Here is a 17,917-nt window from a genome sequence, read left to right on the forward strand (position 1 = left end):
TTCGACTTATGATAAAAAAGTTATTAAACTTCAAAAACGGGGTACATTTGTTCAGGGTGATATTCATCACTGTTAATGCTGCGTCAAAATGTTCAAAGCGGTGTATCTCATTAATAGTGATGAACATCACCCTTAAAAAGGTAACTATTATTTGAAGCTTAATAACTATTGTGTCTTAACTTGAATCGAAATGCAGTCTTCGGATGAAATATTTTTCATAGTTTAGGCTTTAAGAAAAACCTTTTTCAAAAGAAATCGGCCGAAGGGGACCAAAGTTATTCATGAAGAACTGGATTTTCGTGTTCCTGCCGAACAAAATGTCTCAAAATCCCATACAAATTTCAGGCTGGTTGAGCGACCCTTTCCCGTGATCCGATATGGCCCAAATCAAATTTGGCATGAGACCTTGTACTAGGCCTAGGATCAATTTAAGCCTGCAGCGCATAACTTTTTCAAATGTCGGGTCATTTGGGGAACTCTAGTGTCATCTCAAGTACATAATTACAAATTTGATAGGACATTTAAAGTTGATTGGATGTCACATTGGCACCAATTTGGAACTTCCATAAAGTTTGGGTGGAAAAAATGCTGATATTTTTCATTTTAACTCGCGACGTGTTCTTTCTATAGAAATAAGTTTATGAGTCCAAGGCAGTTCAGGAAAAAGGATTGTTTTGAATCCAGAAAAGGTACAAGGAGTTTTTTTAATACACCATGAGAAAAAAATCCAAATAAATGTCGAGAAAACGGTTGAAATCGCAAAAGCTTAAAAATTGTTTTTTTTTTTTAGTTTTAATGGCGGTCCCAAATTCGAACTTTTCTAATCGTTTAAGATCAAGAGTTAAAATTCGTTCAATATTTTTCAATTTGTTTCATTATTTTTAAATTTTTTATTATTTTTTAATTTTAAAAACATTTTTTAATTTTTTTATCTAGTTTTTATTTTTATTTTTTTCAATTACCTAGTATCTTTCTATTTTTTATGTGTGAGTTTTGTTTTTATATTTATATTTTTTCTACATTGTCTTCTACATTTTGTCCAGAATATTTTTTGTATTTATTCATTTTTTTTGTTTTTCAGAAGTCACGTGAAACGCTCTTGAAATTCTCCTGTTTTATTAAATCATTTATATGTCCCTTTCTAAACATTTTGTTTTTTTTCTGTAAGCTTTTATTCAATAAGCCGCAGGCCGTGGCTCAGAGGATAGCCTTCAAATTTTCTAAGCCAACGGCCATGAGATCGAATCCCGGTCACGGCACACATAGTACAAAAATTTAAAAAAATAAAATTTGTTCAATATTTTTGGATTGGATTGGATTTTGTTTATTTATAGAGGATTTTAACCATCTTGGTCATTCTTCCTCTTGGAAAAAGAAGGTTACATAGTTATTTTTAAATTTAAATCTTACTTAGTATGTTTGCACATTTTAAAAACTTTATAAGTTTATCTTCATTTGCAGTGTTCAATGCTGTTGCGATGTCATGACCTATACCACTGCTTTGCCTTTCCTTCGAATAACGCCTACATTGTCCGATTATATGGGCCACTGTCAGTGGCTCATTACACGAGATGCATGTTAAAAGTCCTTTTGTATCAATATTTTTGAATTTATTCAATTATTTTGAATTTTTGATAAATTTTTTTATTTTTAAAACATTTTAAAAATTTTTTGGTTAACTTTTTTTTTTAATTTTGTAATTGTTCAGAATTTCTTTTCATTTTTTTTTTTATCCCATTTTTCTTTTGTTCAGATTTTTTTTTAAATTTTTTTTTATCCCATTTTATAGTTTTTAGAAGTCACGTAAAACACACTTGGAATTTCCTTTTCTATTTTATCATGTTGTATATGTTTGTTTCTCATTATATCGTGTCCATTATTGAATCGCACTTAAGGAACTTTAACTGAAATTTCTTTTGCGAACTTTTATTCAGCTAATATGGGACTTTGAACACATCAAATGGTTACTAAACATTCGATCGCTTAGGGGTTCAAGCTGCACGTGGTTGACGAAGCTTTTTTTTCGGAGCACATCGAGTAAAAACCGTTTTTTCTAGTTTTCGCCAAATTTCAGAAGGGTGTTAGCATCAACCGAATAAATGTACAGGTGCGGTGAAAACTAGAGAGAATGCATCCGACAAAAGAAAACCCCCATCAACCAGATTAAGCTTCCCCCCGTTTTTTTTCGGTAATAATCAACCAAAACAACAAAAACTAACAAAGTTTATTACTTCCTCCTTTCGAAAAATCAAGAAAGAAATATTAGTTTTGACAAGTCAAAATAAAATAAAGGAAAAAATACACTCCAGTTCCCCCCGCCTTTCTCCGGACGAACCGATCGAGATTTCAGCCTTCCCGTTTCGTGATTATAAAGAGCTTACAAAGAAACTGACTGAGTTTGTGTGTCTGCTACTAGAAGGTCGGTGGGTTGAGGTTGAGATTGAGCTTTTGAGGTAGGGTACGGGGTACGGTACTACTACTGCTAGGGTATATTAATGGTGATTGCTTTCTTCGGTTTCTCATTAATTTTCGACTGGGCTGCGGCGCCTGGGAAGCCGGAAACTCACCTCGGCTCGACGAGAGATTGCTTTCTGTTTCCGGCACTTCTCTTGTTACTTCTCTTCTTGTTTGCGTGTGTGTCTGTGTGTCTTTGTTTCTGGCTCGGATATACATTTGCATTTCCGGTGCACTTTTGGATTTCGACTCCTGGGTCTCACTCGAATTTTGAAGTTTGAATCAAAGACTTAGTGACTAAGAGGGACAAAAAAGGTGACGGTGACGCGTGGCCCCTCCCATCTTTCCCTCGATTCGATTCAGCACGCGAAGGGAGACCGGGCTAGGGAGGGGCCTTTTGATTGATTTTGTTTCTTTTTTGAAACCCCGCGGTTCAGTTATACGGTACCACGCGCGACTTTTTCTTCTTCCACACGAGAAACAATCCCTTTTAGCTTTTCCGGAGTTAATAAAATAAAGTAAAAAAATAATATTTATATCACAGTTGTAGAAGAGTAAAGATTACCACCCCTGCAGGAGGAGGAGGATGAGAGAAGTGTTCCGAGTTGGGTAGTTTTTTTTTATTGTTTTTGTTATAAATATACATGGGGGGGACTGTAACAGTTGTTACACATAGAGAGTTATAGTGAGGTGAGGGGGGTTTAAATTATCGTGTTGTTAGGTAAGACAGATTTCCTTTTTCCATGCCGGGGGAGAAGGCCCGGAATTAGAATTATACTATGGGTTCACATGGAAGTCACAACGGGGGGATCACAATGGCGGTAGGAATTATAATAGAATAGACAGACAGGGGTACACCACCAGCAGGAGGGAGGTGCACCTCGAGAGAGTTCGAGCGAAGAGAAAGAAGAAAATGGTGCTGATGATGATGATGATGATTGTGGTGCTAGGGTTAATGAGCGGGGAAAAACTATTTCTCCTTTCCTGCGCGAGCGTTCCGAGCAGCGCTCTATGCGTACAACAGCACAGCAGATTACAATCGGATAACGGTGAATTCCGAAAGATTGCGGATAGGTGTGAAAGAATGGGTGCAAAAGGAACAAGATTGTTGTATGTACACAGAGTGGTGAATGGGATTGAATATTTTTGTGGTGAAAGGAAGAAGACTCCGAACCCAACACGCGGAAGACGGAAAGAAGCAACGAGTGGGCAACGACCCACTGCTACACATACCTGACATGCTGTTTTCGTTCCGTAGACTACTGGCCGAACTCTTGGCATTGTTCATTGCGTGACTGTTGTTGTTGTTGGTGGCACCGGTGGCCGAGATCGAAGAAGAGGCGGGGGCTTTGCTGCTGGCTGATTTGTTGTTAACGCTGTTGTTATTGTTGTTAACCATCGGGGGGCTACCGGAGGCATCCATCGAGTCCTCGTGGTCGTTTTCCTCGGAACGGCTGATAACATTTTCATCGTCCGAGCCACCCATTTTGACGTCCATGACCAGCTCCGGGGAATCCTGGGGTCCATCACTTTCATACCCATCGTATTCCCCATCTCCTGTATCGCTTCCGGACAGCTTTCGCGGTCTAACCCGCTTCCTTCTCTGTTGCGAAAGGGCATTTCCCAAGACCGGATTCGTGAGCAGCATACTCTGACCGGCAGCGGATTTCTGCTTCGATTGGCCCTGCTGTTGCTCCCCTCCCCTAGTGGACGTCGTCGTCAGCTGGGTGTTCCGACTGGCGGCCGCCGCTAACTGTTGCTGCAACTGTTGATTCTGTTGCTGCTGTGATTGGTTTTGGTTTGTTCCGGCGGCATTGACGGCCGCTGGCGGGGGTTTGTCGTCGTTCACCTCGGTGAGACCCTTTATCCGGAGGCTTTCCGCCACCCGCAGGAACGCGGCCAGCCGGTCCTGATCGACGGACACCTCGCCCCGGTACATGAAGTCCAGCAGACATTTCATGTCTTTGTAGGGTACATCTTTGAGGATCACGATCGGGTCCTTTTCCTGGTGCCCGACGAAGATCGCCTGGAAGTACGGACTGCAGGCCGATAGGACCATCTGGAATAGAGGGAATAAGAAAAAAATGGTGAGAATTCTATCGGGAAATGTCCTCTTTTTACACTAAGTACTTTTTAAAAAAAATTTGGGCTTTCGTATGATCAAAATATTTCTTAGAATTAACTTCAGTAGAAGCGCCCTTTAAATAAGTCAAGGGTGCCTTCATTTGATAGAGTTTACTCTCCTGAATCTAAAATGTTTCTATTGAACTTACGATAGAGAAAAATATAAAAATGGTGTTCGGGTTTTGATATTGTTAGAATCATGTAAGGCCTGAAGAGAATTCGATAGCCCGAAGAGGTAAACAGATTTCCGTTAGCTACGCAGAGAGCAGAGGGGTATTCGATACATAGGCCTGAATAAGGCAAAGAGGTATTCGATAACCTCGAAGAGGGTACAGATGTATTCGTCCCGAGGAGGCCTAAGAACTATTAGATAGCCCCGAAGATGGCAAAGAGCTGTTCGTTTGCACTTAAGAGCACAAATAGCTACCCTGTGGAAGGCAAAAAAGCTATTCGATAGTCCTGAAGAGAGCAAAGAGACAGTCGATAGCCCCGGAGAGGGTCAAAAGCGTCAAAAGGTATCGAAGAGGGCAAAGAGCTATTCGATAACCTTATAAAGAGTGTCCACAATGAAATTGCCACACTATGAAGTTGCTTTAATTTTTCAACCATTGGGTAGAATTTAATGAAAATTTGGGTGGATTTAGTTCATAGTGCATTGTTTACATCCTGCAAGTTTTAAAGTTCTGTGAACAAAACTCGTGGAAATGGAGTCGAAAGAACAGCTCGTGCGTGATAAAATCTTGCGCATTCATCACGAGAACAAGGATCTCTCGCATCGCTAAAACATTGGGAATCGCGAATTCCACGGTGTCGCGAGTGATTAAACGGTTCGAGGAACGATTGATCACCGATCGGAAGCCCAAAAATCATAACCACGCAGTTGGGGCCTTCAACCGAAACCCGAACGCCTTCGTTCGGGATGTGGCTAAGAAGATGCACCTAAGCCGAAATTTTGTCCAGAAGGCCAAAACTAAAGCTGGGCTACAAGGTTCAAGGTACAAAAGGCCCCAGAACAAATTCGCCAAAACCCGTGGAGTTGTACCTCAACATGTTGACGAAAGTTGAATGCTGCATCATGGACGACGAAACATATGTGAAGGCCGACTTCAAACAGATCCTCGGCAACCTGTTTTTCATGGCCAAGGATAAGTTCAGCGTTCCGGAGCATGTCCGCACTCAGAAGATGTCCAAATTTGCGAATAAATTCCTGGTTTGGCAAGCCATCTGCACGTGCGGGAAGCGTAGTACATCTTTCGTGACCCAGGACACGATGAACGGACAGCTGTACATGAAAGAGTGCCTCCAGAAGCGGCTGCTTCTTTTCCTGAAGGCCCACAACGTTCCAACGTTCTTTTGGTCGGATTTGGCCCCATGCCACTACTCCAAGGACGTGCTAAAGTGTTATGCAGACAATAAGGTCAATTTTGTGCCGAAAATGTTCAACCCTCCCGACAGCTCCGCCCCATCGAGAATTACTGGACGATTATGAAGCAGCACCTTCTTAAACGACCTAAGGTAGTGAAGACAGTCGAGGAACTGAAGAAAGTATGGGTTTACATGCAAAAAACGGTTGATACGCAGGTTGTGCAGAATCTTATGGCCGGGGTTAAGGCCAAGGTGCGAGCATTTGCGTATGGACTGTAAATAAAATACGAGTAAAATGGTAAAATGAAGTTTAATAGTTAAGGAGTAAAAAAATGATGAATAGCCTTGTAGATCTGTTCAATGGTACCGAAGAGGGTCAAGAGGTACTTTTAAGGGTAAAGGAGCTAATCTCTAATCACAGAAAGGATAAAGAACTACTACTGCTACCTTCTACTGCTGCGTCATCCTTCTGAAATCTGTTTAAAAAGGTCAGTGGTTTAGGGAGAGACTGTTTGCCGTCCCTGGAAACAACCTGGTAAATCTTTTGGTGAGGTCTACAAGCCCGCTTCCGGGCCTTGTAAGGGGTCTAGCCAAATCTGTGTGAGGCCCTCAAAATAGCCTGAAAACCATGAAAAGTGACCGTATATTCCGAAGGCAAACTCTTTCCCATGAGTTGAGAACATAAATAGTTTGGATGGGACGACTAAAGCTTGTAGCGTTATAATTAAGTATTTGTGCTCGTTTAATTCTGAGCGTGTAGTGATTTGGTTAATTCGAGCCAAAATGAAGTGTTAAGAATTAAGAGTGTGGAATGTCAAACACGCACACAAACAGAAAAGTAAACAAAAACAAAACAACATCGTTGTCGGAAAAGGCCCTAAATTGTACGACAAAGTTCGTTTTAGCTCCCTTTTCGTATCATCCGTTCATCCAAAAGCTGTTGCCCGTAAAGGACCGGACCACTCCACTTCAGCTGATTGCAGGTGAGCGAATAAAAGTCGGTTGGTTAGCACGAATCGGACGTTAATTCTCCCCAACTCCCAGGCAACGGTATTGTTGAAGGCGACAATATCCTGCCACGACGGGTCATGGCCAAACCAAACGAAGCAGAAGGTAGAACCAGTTTTCCAATACCGACGGCCCCCACTGAGTGAGTGAAGAATTAGTGCTGCAGAAATTCTTGAGAAACAACGAACCAACGTTTGATTTTCTATAGGGCCGTTGTTTGGGATCTGGAATCGTTTTTTTTTGCGAGCCGATCGGCCGTCGCATGGCCAAGCCAGAAGCAGACGTTGAAGCTGCTCCGGGTCATTGTCGTGCACCCGTGGAGCAGTGCAGCCAGAAAGGGCTGCCAGATTATGTGATACCTCAGGAAACCGAGTTGTGATACGAATGTTTGTGCGTTTTGGATGTTGTCTTTGTAAATAAAGGTAGGAAACGGGCCCGTGAGTAATAATGTTGAGCCTAGCTTAGGTTTTTAATATGTCGTACAAGTAAAATGTGACTGTATCTACGAAGTTTTGGATTTTGAGTGTTTGTGTTTTGGGTAAAAGTTAGTCGTGCAGCACACACTAAATTCAGTGGTGCTCACCTTGTTTAAAACTAAAAAGTAGAGACGCCACTCAAGTGCACCGATGGCGGTAGAAGTGGAAGCGAAAGTGCTTTTATGGAGCTGAGAAGGCAAGTGGCTGACGAAGTTTCGGGAATGGTCCCGATGTTATAAAGGCTTGAAAATGCAGAGTAGAAGTTTTAACGACTCGAAGGGAACGCCCAGCTGCTGAACCAGGAACTGATTCACTCGTGATTCACTTTATAGCTTATACACATTTTGTAGCTGACCTTAATCTTCATGTTAAGCTTAATTCAACTTATGCATTAAGTGCTTGACGAAGTGCTACCATAATTCGTTTTCCAGGTCAAAAGAAATTTACTAAAGATTTGACCAGTTGAAATTTTTTTAGAATTTCTAATTCTCTGTAAATTTTAACTTCACATGACCATTTCCAAAGCTAGTTCGAACCAGTTAAAACATTGTGTTTTTTCTCTGGAACACATCTTATCACAAATTGTCACCGGGTGTACAATTCGAAGATCCTATCGGTTTTAAAAATTGGACCTGGGCGCCCTCGGGACGACGACGACGAATCCCTGCTGCTGATAGCACGTTTTCTGATACAGCAAATCGATGGTTGGTCCGGCTCAAACTTAAGGGAGGTATGAAAAGCCAAACAGAAAAAGAAACCCGTCACCGTAACAGGAGAAAATCAATTCTCCTGATAAGGAGCGCCGTCGATGGCTAACAAAATGAGTAAGGAAGAAAAAAAAGGCCGTTTCGCACCGCGACGTAGCAGATAAGCAACCGCATTGGTGATGGTTGGCTAACTGTTGCGGTTGTTTTGTGAAAGTTAAATCGATTTTGGGTGTGTCGTTGTCGTCGGTTCGGTTCGATTTGTCCAGGGATGACTCTGGAAAAAGGACTTTGTTGACCGACCATCCATCGAAACAGGTCGTTGAGCTGTATGTGTACTTAGGAACAATATGATAACGACAAATGCACATATAACTGCCTGCCTGCGGTTAGCGTTTTGCTTGCAACTCTCGGCTCGATGAGATAAGAGCACAGCCTAGCGCGGTACAAACTTAGATAAGATGGAATTATGTCCACAGGACGACACAAAAACTGGCGCGTAATGGGACACAAATAGCGTATGTCTGGAGGTTGATTCTGTTGAAATTATTCCAAATTTTTCCTTACTTAATAGACTGTTTTCAGTAACTACTTCGATAAAAAAAATTAATCTCAAAGAAGTTGATTAAAATTTAAAATCCCAAAACGAACCAGAGCCAAAAATACCCCTGAAGTTATACTTGCTAAGAACTATTAGTTTCTGCCTGACTCTCACGTTGAGGTCTTCGGAAATAACGCTCCGTTTCACTGCCTACCTTAAGGGGTATTTTTGGCTCTAGATTTCTAGTTTCGCGGGAAATTTTAATTCCGAATGTGTATTTTAATAATTGAATTTTAAACAATAAAAAAACTTACCTTGTGTGCTTTCAGGTACTGCCCCTCGACGGCCAGCGTCACGTCAGTGAAGGTTTCCGCGTGCAGCAGCTGGTCGAACACCGACAGCATGTTGGTTTGGTGGTTGTTCCACCGGAGGCAAAATCTTTGGGATGACATGGTTGCTGTGTTCTGGTTGGTTTATGCTAAAGGCTAACTGTCAACTGTTTGTTTTCCGGAACCGGATCCGGGTACGTGTTTGTTTCGCTTTCGTTCCTGGTGGCTACCACAGCCGTTGATGAAGTGTGTTTGTTGTCACGCGATTCAGAACGTTTGGGTTCTGCTCCTGTGAAATAGATAGAGAAAAAAAACCAAGAATTAGAATTGTTGCGCAATTTCGAAGCCATCTGACGACGACGGCAACTGAATACAACGACGCTGAAAGTCCCTTTCATGGAAAAACCAGTCTTGGGACGACCAACCAAGCAGGGATTGGAAGCGTCTCGCGAGAATTCTACATACACCCACTTGTTATCTAGAATGTTAAGCGCGAGCGACTGCCTAATTTGTAGCGTTCTGCAGAACGCGTCGTCGCTGCCTCGTCGTAGGATTCTTCCATGTTTTATGCTAATGATATGTAAAAAAAAATGTGACTCAAGCTATTGGGAGGAATTTTTTCGTAAGACGCAACTAACTGCTGCAAGGTGCGGCTTCAATAATTGGTGCGCGCCAGCCCTAAGATGGGGAATCCTTGAAGGTTTGAATTGCAAATTCAAATAGAAGTTACCCCCACCGTCGGATTTACACCTCAATTTGGTAAACCACTGCCGAGAAACTGGGAGCTGCTAACTAAACAAACAATTGTTGTTCGCTTATATAAGTAAAATCACCCCCGAAGGAATCGAGCTTTTAAACTGAGCCGCTGGAAGATTTTCGTCGATCATCATCATAGGAGGACGACGACGACGATCACAACCGAGAGGATGACACAGCACTCGAAAAATAAGCTAACTATAAGCAAAAGGTGATAAATAGTGTCCATGACGGCAACGCGAAAGAAAAGATGACCAAATACCAGGCATCATCTTCACCGAGACGTCCACGTAACTAATCAAACAAATCAACAAGAGCGACAGGACCGTAAAGCATCGGTTTGTGAGCCTGTAGCACCAGGAGATGAGATCTATCGAGAGTCCGATTGTTGAAAAAATCGAAGACGATTACTTCATATTTGGTATGTCAACCTCATCGGAAGGAGGTGAGCAACAACAACAAAAACCGCTAACAAACTCATCGGATCATCGAACGAATTCTGTCAGTTTTGTTTGCTCAACTGATTTGTTTGATACCTGCCCGGTTACGCGAAATTGGTATAATTCAAACTGACAGCATCCTATTAGGGAGGGTTGTTGTTGTATCACAACTTTCGCACCTGACCCAACCTGGAACAAGTTGAAGCTAACAAAAAACCGGATATCAATCTCAACGGTACCGACGATATGGCTTGGACCATTCTGCTTTCGTGACCTTGGCCACTGAGTCGTAATCTGTCAGGAGGCGGTGCGGCGTCAACGGTTGGAATGAATGAATATTTATCTCGTTCACACGAGGTTCCACATCTTTGCTTACGCGAGAAGACCTGCTGCTCCGAACCCCAGCAGCTTGATTGAAAAAGCATGAAGAAAACATAATATGCAAAATAATTTGCCTCTATGCGCGCGATGGATGGCGACCCTTCACGTCGTCGATCTCCTCTGGTCTTCGTTATAGTCGGCGTTGTCCGGAGGTATCAATTAGGCATGTTTTTATTTACTTTTTTTCGTTAACTGCATACTTCACTCGGTAGTTTCTTCAGCACTAATCTACACCTTCAAGTAAGGTTTTTCTCGCCTTTGAGTTTTTTCTTAGCGTATAGATAAGCCTTTTTTGACACAGTAAGAGACTTCATTTTTATGTTTCTAATGTGGGACAAACGAATCATCTGCTTTTCCTTATGATAAGTAAGCCTCAAACGAGGTAACATTGATAAATTGCTTCTCGATTGTCCTGGAATGTGACCTTTTATAATCTTACATAACTTTATCGAGGAAAAAAAATCTATGTATATCACGTTTAGTAAATACGCGCAATTATCTTTTTGTTTTCGTCAAACTATTTTGCTGATTATTCGGCAAAACATACGAGAAATCTGTGATTGAAAATAATGAAGAAATTCGGCTTTCGGTCTCAAAAATAGGAAAAAGTCAGAGTATTTTAAAATGAAATTATTTTTAAACTAACAACACGAGCTGGAATTTGAGTAATCAAAATAAAAAGTCTGCTTAAAAAATTCAAACATTGAAAAAATAAAACAAGAGAAAAGAAAAAAAAAATCAAATAAACTTACACTACCCGATCAGGAGAGCATATCAAAATAATAACTCAAACGTATCTCATCAAGATATTTGCATCTGATTCAGTTATAGTTAAGTACTCCAAATTTTCGATTTTAAGTTTCTCCAATCTGAATTATATCTTATTCTGATTGACAAACTTGAATGGAGTTGAGCTCATATTCATTGATCTAGATTTTTCTCGGATTGTCCTAAAATAAAATGATTATATCTTAATTTGATATACGTTTAACTTTTTCTGAAACACGGACATCGAAGTCAACGGCTCAAACCTTACATTAACAAGTTTCGCTCAACAGATTCATAAAATTGAATCAAATTTTTGGGAAACCAAAAATGGGGCATGGTTTTATCAAATAATGTGGTTTATTGACCTTCCACTAGAAAATTTTCTCGAAGCACTGATATCTTGATAAGTTATAATTTTGATATAATTTGTTCTGTCCAATATCAAACTATGCTATCTGAACGAGATATAATCTTGATAGGAGCATATTAAAAACTGATATAATTTAGCTATGATCGTATAGATTTTTTGATATAATTTGAGATATTTTAACATCCTACGAGTACTAAATTATGACTCATCCAGATAGGAAAAAATTGAATATCAAAATATCTCATCTTGATATAATTTAGTTTTTCTCTTCTGATCGGGTATCCTAATGAAAATATTCAGGAAAAAATATAAGAACTTTAAAACTAAAAAAAAATATAAAAAATAAATAAAAGATAAATGAATGAAAAAGGAAAAAAATACATTTATGAAATAAATTTAAAATAAATAATTAAAAGATCTAAATTCACTTTTTTATCAATGACTCAGAAAAACAAATAATAGATATTCGAGAAAATCTCGATAAAAATACAAATAAAAAAATGAATGAAAACTAAAATATTAAATGGAAAAATAAGAAATTATAATGAAAAACAGTTCAAAATCAAATGATTATTTTTATTTTTTAAGCTGATAGATTTAAAAAAACACAAACAATAGGTTGAAGAAAATTAAAACAATAAAAAAATGGAAATGTTTGTTTATTTTTAAAACCTTTTTTTTATTTTTCTTAAATTTTTTCCCCTCAAAAAATTATAAAAAGAATAAAAAAATATTAAAAACATATAAAATACAAAAACATGGTAAAAAATCAAATATTAAAAATATTTCAAGAAATCCAATTAGTAACACAATAGAAAAAGAATTATGAAAAAATTAAGAATTATGGCTAAAAAAATTAAAATATTCAAAAATAAGACAAAAGAAAATATGATAAAATATTGAAATCGACTTACACTATCCAATGAAAATATTCAGAAAAAAAATATAACAATTTAAAACTAGAAGAAAAAAAAACAATGATAAAATTATTAAAATTACAAAAAATCAAAAAAAAAAAATACAAAATAAAAAACAGAAAAAAATTCATTCATAAAAAAAAAATCAATAACAACAAGGTCGAAATTGATTTTTTTTAGATGAATTACTCAGAAAACCAAATGATAGATATTAGAATCTTAATAAAATACAAATAACAAACAAAATGATAGAAAAATACCAAATATAATATAAGAAATAAATGTGAAAAAATTTCAAAATGAAATGATTATTTTAATGTTTCAAGCTGTTAGATTAACAAAAAATCGCAGAGAAAAAATAAAAAAATAAGTTGAATAAAATTAAAAGATTTTTTTTTAAATTGTACATATTCAAAACGTTATTTTATATTTTTCTTCAAATCTTTGCCCTAAAATCATTGAAAAGATGAAAAAATATAAAATATTTAAAAAACATGAAAAAATTAAAAATTAAAAAAAATCTAAAAAATATTTAAAAAAAATCCAAATGGTACAACAAAATAAAGAATTATAAAAAAAAATAGAAAATTCGTGTAAAAATAACAAGAGATACGATTTTTTTTCTTGTTTTTTTCAATTTTGGCATTCATAATGACATACATATTAATCGAAAATCAGAAGAAACTTTAAAACACTAAAACAAATTTGAGAAAAAAAATTAATAAAAATCTTTTAAAAATAAAACAGTAAAAAAATTATTGAATAAAATTTTTGAAAATTTCTTAGAATGGTATCAGGTATGTAGCAAGGTTGCCGAAATTACAGAAAAATCTCTAATTTCACAGAGTTTTGAGCAAATTTTCATCACAGAACACAGAATTTTGAAAATATTCACAGATTTGTTTTAATTGTGTACGTACACGTAGAAAAAAAGACGACTGCATCCAACTAGAAATATAATAGATTCAACTATACATTACTGGTTGACCCTCACATTTTACTAAATCATGATAGATTCAACTGTAATGATATAATTGATTCAACGGTTAATATGATAGATTCAACTACAAATGTATGATTGATTTTAGGCATTAAACTATAAATATAGTAAATCCAACTAGGCAGCTCGTGTTTTCCAATGGCAAAACAGGAGATAATTAGCAAAGGAGGTATATTTGGATAGCACATTTGCTTGTTTAGATGAAATTTTTTCCTCTTTCAGGTTGATGTGCTGACCGATTAATATATTATTCGATGTAAACATAACTTTTTTTGTGCTTTCAAATAAACAAAATATTTATTAAACCAAAATAAAAATAAAAATAAATGCAAGAAAACTACATAAAAAAAAACAATCATAAAATATTGTTGAACGCTTAAAATCAATCATAGAAATATATTTGATTTAATCATATTGATAATTAAATCAACCATAGCTGTATTGTTGAATCTACAATATATTTAGTTTTTTTTTTGAAGCACACAATTTGTGGCGTTTAAATAGCTCGGGGAGCTGACGCTGGAAATGAAAATTAGAGATAGTTTTTGGTGAAGGAAATTTTAAAGTTTAGAGAAGGCAGCGTAGAATAGTGAGCGATCATGAGACGATGGTTAGACCATCATGCACTTCATTATATCCATTCCGGCTGGATATGGACAGAATGCAGTTCAAGATAATAAACCAACCCCTCCTGATACCAGTTGGAGGAAGGACAAGGGTGGGTTCGAGACTGGCCTCTACTTACTCCCCAAGCATCTCGTCGGCAACTTATGGGATTTGAACCCAAAAGTTTTTCTTGGCGATACCGGGAATCGAACCCAGTACGCCTGGGTTACCAGACTCGCGCCAGCCTATCCACTAGACCACATCAGCGCTGTTGAATCTACAATATATTTAGTTGAATGCTAAACATCAATCAGTATATACAGACCCCGTTCGTTTTTGGCAACATTCGATTTTGGCAACATTCGAACGGTTTTTAGAAGCGACATTACCTTTTAGTTTTTTCTATAGCAGGACCAATATAATTTATACAAACACCAAAAATACGTTTTTCAGAAATGGTGATAAAATACAACAACAAAACCAAAAGTTTTTTTAAAAAATTATAAAGCACTCAAAAATTACAAAAATATGAAAAATTTAAAAAAATCAAAAACAAATTCAAACAAAAGCCTAAAAATTACAAAATCAACTTAAAAATGATGAAGAATGACAAAAACAGCAAAAATGCTAAAAAAAACAAAGATTATAAACAAAACAAAAATAGTGCAAAATGCATAAAAAACATGAGAAAAAAAACCTATAAAAATTCTAAAAAGGGTCGGAAATAGACTTAAAATAACGTTAATGATAAAAAAATAGTTATTTTGTAAAAATAATAGAAAAAAAAATCAGATAAAAAACCGTTCGATTTTGGCAACATTCGATTTTGGCAACACAAAATGTTCGGGCATGTTGCCAAAAACGAACGGGGTCTGTATATAGTTGAATTTATTATATTTATAGTTGAATCAATCCTAGAAATGTATTTGAAGCTATCATATTTGTAGTTGAATTCATAAAACCAATCACACAAATATAGTCGAATATTCAATTAACATAGTTGGTCAAGAATCAATCATCGATTTGATTGAATATAGGCGAAATATTGTTGACGAAACATTACTTTTTTCTCCGTGTATTTCCAAAAAAATAGTTTTATTTAAATATGAGAAATCCAAAATTCATATTGAAATAAAATGGGCTTGTGATATAGCTCAGTTGGCAAGTCTGTTGTCTCCTGAGCCGATGTCCTTGAGTTCGAGCCCAAGAGTAAATATCGAACACAGTTGTACCGGATAGTTTTTCAATAACGATCCGCCAACTGCAACGTTGATAAAGTCGCGAATGCCATAAACATGGTAAAACGACTATAATCAAAACAAAAAAAAATATTGTAATAAAACTATTTTCTTGGAAATACACAGAGAGAAAAGTAATGTTTCATCAACAATATTTCGCCTATATTAAAGCATATTGGTGATTGATTCTCGACCAACTATGTTTATTGAATAATCAACTATATTTGTATGATTGGTTTTGGTGGATTCATTGGTTTGATTGGTGGATTCAACTATAAATATGATAGCTAAAATTGCTAATGTTAATTGGTTTTTCTAACGTAAAACTTAAAAAACACCAAATTTTTCATGACTTTCCAATGAAAATAATGGAAATGAAATTAAAAGAAAACCATCATAGATTTTGTTCATTAAATCACAAAAAGTCAGAATTTTTTTCCTCAAAAACACAGAATTATTTTCAGCAACATTGGTATTTAGTAGAAAAACAAACACAAAATAAATGAAAAAGTAAAAATGGATCATTTTTTTAATTTTATTTAAAAAAACATGATTTTCGTTGAAGATATATTTCAGATAAAATCACAAAAAATAATTAAACTTTAATTAAAAAAAATAAAAAGAAGGTTTTTTTGAAGTAAAATGTTCTTTTTTTAATATTGCAGAGAAAAAAGGAAAATAACTATTAAGGCGATTTTTATCGTGAATTTTCAAACGCCCGGCAATTTTCGTGAAAAAAATTAATTACCAAAAAAATCTATATTCTCGGGAAGAATCGCGTTAGAACAAAACAACTTTTGTAAAATTTCTTAAAAATAAATAACTGTCAAATTAACGAAAAACATTTAGTTGCACTGGGAGCTTTTAGGATATTTTAAACCGGCTACCTACTGCATAAATTGTGAATCTTGAAATATCTTAAGAATACGTTTAGAGGAAAAAAATTGTCAATGTAAATTACTTTATTGACCTTCAAATAAGAAATAAATGCCAAAAAACAGATGGTTTTTGAAACAGTAGAGGGTAAAACTTGTGAAGTACCCTTTTAAGATTGGTAAAACATTGCTATATTTTGACAAATGTGTCATATTTTCTTCATGGAATCGCAAATTCATCCAGAATTGCTCCTTATGGAAAGAAACTAATCATAGCCGAAATCAGGACCATTTTCCATGGAAATTAACCTTTCTATTTCCGTAAAAAAGGCGTTAAAAGAAGACATTGAATCGATAAATTTAAAAATTAAAGGTTTTTAAACAGCGCAAACGAAACAGGCTCAAATACTTTTTTTCGTGGCAGATGTTACGAGCCATTTTCGATGTGAAGCAAAATTCTAGGCAAACAAAATCCGGCGCACCTAATTCCAGCAGCAGAGGCCTGGCTAATCCGAGAGGCGCAAAGATACATATCCCCACGGATTTCTCATCAATCCGGCTGACTATGTATTTATATTCGTACATACATATGTACAGCTAGCTAAATCTATCCGGAGGGAAGTAGAATGACAGAAGAGAAACTGCTGCTGCTGCTGATGATGATGATGAGATGACTTCCGGAAGTGCTACGTTTAATTATAGTAGTCGTCGCGGTCGTCGTTCCCCTAGTTCTCCTGGCTGATTCCCGTCCTCGAATGGCTGTCGCCGCACTTGGTTGAAGCAGAATCATCCTCCTCATTATTTCCAGCAGGCCGAGGTTTGTTCGTTCGGCACTAGCTTAGATTAGCTCGCAGCCACGCATCCTCCCAGGGGCAGTTCCCGTGGGGTGCCCTTTTCCTATCTGGCCCGGCATTTTTTTTCTTCGTCCGACCGACGACGCTTTGTCATGATATTAGAAGGCGATTTCCCTGTGCTGCTGCCGCGACGATACCAATGTACATGTGCCGTGGCGGATATTGGCTACACCAACACCATTGAGGGGCCCAACTGTATTCGTTCAGCCTTCCATCGTTTTTCACCCACTCTCGGGGGGGACGACCGCCCACCACACAGCCCCGCGTGAATAGATACGCTTTTCTATGCGGTGGACGCGATAGGACGTGATGCGACGCGAGGTTTGGAGCTGCCGCTGCAGCCCAGGAGGAGGAAAAATACACAAAAGACAGGAAGAAGCTGATGTGCGCTCCTCTCTCGGATTTGGTGTGTACAGAGTACATGAACGAAGCGGGGGCCTCATAAAAAACACGGAGTCAGGTCGCCGCGTCAATTGCGCATCCAAGCGATGCCACGTCGTCGTCGTCGTTCGCTTGTTCGTCCTCCCTTTATCCGGGTCGGTCGATGCTGCTGCGTTGAGAGTTTCTAGGCTGATGCTGCTGCTGGGATACAAATGGCGGCGGGGCGATGCCATGTTTTAGATTGGTGATGGCCTAGGAACGCCAAACGGTGGGAACTGGGCGAGGGTGGTGTCGCCGCTCGGTTTCAGAGATCTAAACGGATGATGGGAA

General features: G+C 37.5%; 1 protein-coding gene across 3 annotated transcripts in view; it reads right to left on the minus strand.

The window, feature by feature from the left end:
- The window catches only part of LOC129751058 (protein tramtrack, beta isoform-like), a 67,876-nt gene that overhangs the window by 19,204 nt on the left and 30,755 nt on the right, over positions 1 to 17,917 (minus strand). For all 3 annotated transcript variants that reach the window (XM_055746325.1, XM_055746323.1, XM_055746324.1), the window contains exons 2-3: positions 8,987 to 9,290; positions 3,688 to 4,513 (exon numbers count right to left, since the gene is read on the minus strand). In XM_055746325.1, coding sequence (XP_055602300.1) covers positions 3,688 to 4,513; positions 8,987 to 9,124 — 964 coding nt within the window. In that variant the 5' untranslated portion in view covers positions 9,125 to 9,290. The remainder of the gene's footprint in view (positions 1 to 3,687; positions 4,514 to 8,986; positions 9,291 to 17,917) is intronic.

The sequence above is a fragment of the Uranotaenia lowii genome, chromosome 3, assembly GCF_029784155.1.
Source record: "Uranotaenia lowii strain MFRU-FL chromosome 3, ASM2978415v1, whole genome shotgun sequence".
Classification (NCBI taxonomy): Eukaryota; Metazoa; Arthropoda; class Insecta; order Diptera; family Culicidae; genus Uranotaenia; species Uranotaenia lowii.